Raw genomic sequence first — 4,208 nt, forward strand, 5'->3', positions numbered from 1 at the left:
TGTAGGCAGGGATTGTCTCTATTGCTGAATAGTACAGTCCAAATGCTTAGTACAGTGCTTTGCACATAGTAAGCGCTCAATATATGCGATCGAATGAATGAATGAATGAGAAGTTGAGGAATAGTATGTTTTCAAATTGGGCATCCAGCTGGAATTCTAAATGAATTCCAATTAACCACTTTCTCATTTCCTGTCCGCACTGTTCCCAGGAAATCCAAGTAGAAAATGGCCAATAACTCCATTGTGATGGGATTTCTCCTTCTGGGGTTCTCAGAGGTCCGGGAGCTGCAGCTGGTCCACGTCGTGCTGTTCTTCCTGGTCTATCTGGTGGCCTTGATGGGAAATCTCCTTATCGTCACCATCACTGTCCTCGACCAGCGCCTACACACTCCCATGTACGTTTTCCTCAAGCACCTGTCCCTCTTAGATATCTGCTACATCACCACCACCGTCCCGACGTCCATCCTCAACTCCTTGACCAACAGCAGATCCATCTCCTTCCTGGGGTGTACTACACAGGTCTTTTTAATGTATCTTTTTGGTAGTTCAGAAGTTTTCATCCTTACAGCAATGTCGTATGACCGTTACGCAGCCATCTGCTGCCCCTTGCGCTATGGCATCATCATGGACCAAAAGGCTTGTGGGAAGATGGTCGGCGCCTCCTGGCTCAGCGGGAGTCTTTACTCCCTGATGCACACTGCCGCCATTTTTCCATCCCACTTCTGTGGTCCTCGCATCATCCATCAGTTCTTCTGTGACGTCCCCCAGTTGCTCAAACTCATGTGCCCTGGAGAGGCCCAAGCAGAAGTCTGCGTTCTTGTCCTCAGTGTTATTTTGTGTTTTGGCTGCTTTGTTTCCATCCTCGTGTCTTATGTCCGCATCTTCCTGGCGGTGCTGAAGATGCCGGCCACGGAGAGCCGGACCAAAGCCTTCTCCACCTGTCTGCCTCACCTCACCGTGGTCTCTCTGTATCTGTTCACGAGTGTGTGTGCCCACCTGAAGCCACCCTCATCCTCCCCATTGACGCTGGACCTGCTGGTGTCTGTGTTCTACACAGTGCTGCCCCCCACCCTGAACCCCCTCATCTACAGCTTGAGGAACCGGGACATGAAGGCTGCCCTGGGGAAGATCTTCTCTGTCCACTTCATTTCTGGGGTGAACTGATTCTCTCTCTTTGCTGTGGATGTGTACATAGAGCTCTCCTTCAGGGAGGGCTTGGCCAAAATGCTCCTCAGTACAGAGCTTTTTCTTTCTATCCTCGCCTCACTGTCGTTCCCTCCTTTCATTCCCTCTCTGGCATTCCTAATCCTCTAGACAGTCAGCACTCAATAAATGTCATTGACTAAGTGACTGATTGATTGATTAATAAATTTATTGATAAGGGAAGTACAGTGCAGCAGAATTGTTAGACAGATTCCCTGCCCACAGAAAGGTGACAGTAGAGAGAGTAAAACTTGTTATGGGCAGGGAACATACCTGTTAATTCTGTACTGTATTGTACTCTCCCAAGCACTTAGGACAGTGCTCTCCACATAGCCTGCACTCAATAAATACAATTAAAAAAGAGATGGCCTGAGAGAAGAATCTTCTTGGAGATTTAGCCAGAGGGTCAGGCTAAGCCAAAATCCTGAAGATGATAGTAGTAGTAATAACATTTATTAAGCACTTACTCTGTTCCGGGCACTGTAAGCATAAGAAGAGAATAAACAGATGGGAATTAGACATGGTTCCCTCCCCAGGGGCTGCTCACAATCTAAGATCGCTCATTACAGGGGAACCCATAGCTGTAGAAGTTACCAAACGATCATTTGTTTTTTTTTATTTTGTTTTGTTTTGTTTTATTTTCATGGTAGTTGTTAAGCACTTACTATGTGTCAAGTCCTGGTCTAGGCGCTGGGTTAGATACACCTTCATTAATGGCAGAGCATTGACATTGGTTGTGGTATTAATGGCACCACTTGGAACAGTGCCCAGCACTTAGAACAATGCCTCGAGCTAGGACAGTGCCTGACACTTAGCTTAGCAACCACCATAAAAATTTGTTTAAAAAAACCATTGGAAATATGTTCTAGTCCCTTTGGCTACCAATGGGACCTAATAATAATGGTATTTTTTAAACGCTTAATACGTTTCAAGCATTGCCTCTAAAACACCAGTGTGTAGGTGCAGTGAGTACCCAGGCATTGGAGGAGTGAAGTATTGTAGTAGATGAGCCAGGTATGGTAGGAGGGGGCAGGCTCTAATCTCTATACTCTAAGCTCAGGGGAAACAGCATGGCCTAGTGGATAAAGCCCGGGCCTTAGAGCCAAAGGACCTGGGTTCTAGTCCCGCCTCCACCATTTTTCTGCTGGATGACCTTGGGCAAGTCACTGAAGGTTTCTGTACCTCAGTTACCTTATCTGTAAAATGGGTTTGGGATGGTGAGCCTCATTTAGGACATGGGCTGTTCCCAAACTGAGTACCTTCTATCTGTCCCAGTGTTTAGAACAGTGCCTGGTACATAGTAAGAACTTAACAAATACTATTAAAAAAAGCTCATTGTGGGCAGGGCATGTGTCTACCAACTGTGTTGCATTTACTCTCCAAAGCGATTACTTCATTCATTCATTCGTTCGTATTCACTGAGCACTTACTGTGTGCAGAGCACTGCATTAAGCGCTTGGGAAGTACAAATCGGCAACATATAGAGACTGTCCCTACCTAACAACAGACTCGCAGTCTAGAAGGAGGAGACAGACATCAAAACAAAACAAGACATCAAAACCAGCAGAATAGATTCACATAGACATACACATCATTAATAAAATGAACAGAGTAATAAATATGTACAAAGATACACAAATGCTGAGGGGAGGCGAAGGGGGTATGGCAGAAGGAGGGATGGTGGTGATGGGGAGGGGAGGAGGAAGAGAAGAGGAAAAGGGGTCTCAGTCTGGGAAGACCTCCTGGAGGAGGTGAGCTCTCAGTAGGGCTTTGAAGGGAGAAAGAGAGCTAATTTGGCAGATGTGTGAAGGGAGGGCATTCCAGGCCAGAGGCAAGACGTTGGCCAGGGATCGACAGCGGGACAGGTGAACACTAGGCAAAGTGAGGAGATTCGCGGCAGAGGGGCAGAGTTTGTGGGCTAGGCTACAGAAGGAGAGAAGGGAGATGAGGTAGCAGTGGGCGAGGTGATTGAGAGCTCTGAAGCTGAGAGTGAGAAGTTTTTGCTTGATTCGAAGGTTGATAGGCAACCACTGGACATTTTTGAGGAGGGGAGTGACATGCCCAGAGCGCTTCTACAGAACGACAATCCGTGCAGCAGAGTGAAGTATAGACTGAAGCAGGGAGAGGCAGGAGGATGGGAGACCAGAAAAGAGGCTGATGCAGTAATTCAGTCGGGACAGGATGAGAAATTGAACAAGCAAGGTTGCAATTTAGATGGAGAGGAAAGGACAGATCTTGGAGATGTTGTGGTTGTGAGACCGGCAGGTTTTGGTGACAGATTGGATGTGTGGGATGAATGAGAGAGCGGAGGCAAGGATGGCACCAAGGTTGCGGGCTTGTGAAACGGGAAAGATGATAGTGCAGTCTACAGTGATGGGAAAGTCAGGGAGAAGGCAGGATTTGGGAGAGAAGATAAGGAGCTCAGTCGTGGACATGTTGAGTTTTAGGATATGTTGAGGATGTTGAGGACATGTGGAGGATTAGGATAGAGTAGGAACCATTGTATTTGGCAAGAAGGAGGTCATTAGTGATCTTTGAGAGGACAGTTTCGGTGGAGTGTAGGGGACGGAAGCCAGATTGGAGGGGGTCTAAGAGAGAGTTGGAATTGGGGAATTCGAGGCAGCCAATGTAGACGATTCGTTTTATGAGTTTGGAAAGGAAGGATAGGGGGAGATAGGGCGATAACTAGAAGGGGCAGTGGGGTCAAGAGAGGGTTTTTTCCTAGGATGTGGAGACGTGGGCGTGTTTGAAGGCAGCGGGGGAGGAACCAGTGGGGAGAGAGCGGTTGAAGATGGAAATCAACGAGGGGCAAGGGTTTTCATAAGATGAGAAGGAATGGGGTCCAAAACACAGATGGCTGGAGTAGCACTTGAGACGAGGGAGGAGGGCTCATTTGAAGATACCCTGGGAAGGATGGGAAAGTAGACGAGAGGGCTGAGAGCTGTGAGATGGAGAGGGAGGAAGGGTGACTTTGGAGAGCTCAGACCTGATAGTGTTAATTTTAC

At 47.5% G+C, this 4,208-nt stretch overlaps 1 protein-coding gene across 1 annotated transcript; it reads left to right on the forward strand.

Annotated features, from left to right (window-relative positions):
- Positions 1–225: 225 nt before the first annotated feature.
- LOC119921225 (olfactory receptor 14A16-like) lies at positions 226–1,164 on the forward strand. Its single transcript, XM_038741561.1, has one exon. It carries the CDS (start codon positions 226–228, stop codon positions 1,162–1,164), a length of 939 nt encoding a protein of 312 aa, XP_038597489.1.
- Positions 1,165–4,208: the final 3,044 nt, after the last annotated feature.

Source organism: Tachyglossus aculeatus (genome assembly GCF_015852505.1).
Source record: "Tachyglossus aculeatus isolate mTacAcu1 chromosome 12 unlocalized genomic scaffold, mTacAcu1.pri SUPER_6_unloc_2, whole genome shotgun sequence".
Classification (NCBI taxonomy): Eukaryota; Metazoa; Chordata; class Mammalia; order Monotremata; family Tachyglossidae; genus Tachyglossus; species Tachyglossus aculeatus.

Excerpts from the sequence above, each read along its gene's own strand:
- LOC119921225 (XM_038741561.1), top strand. The coding sequence starts at position 226 with ATGGCCAATAACTCCATTGTGATGGGATTTCTCCTTCTGGGGTTCTCA.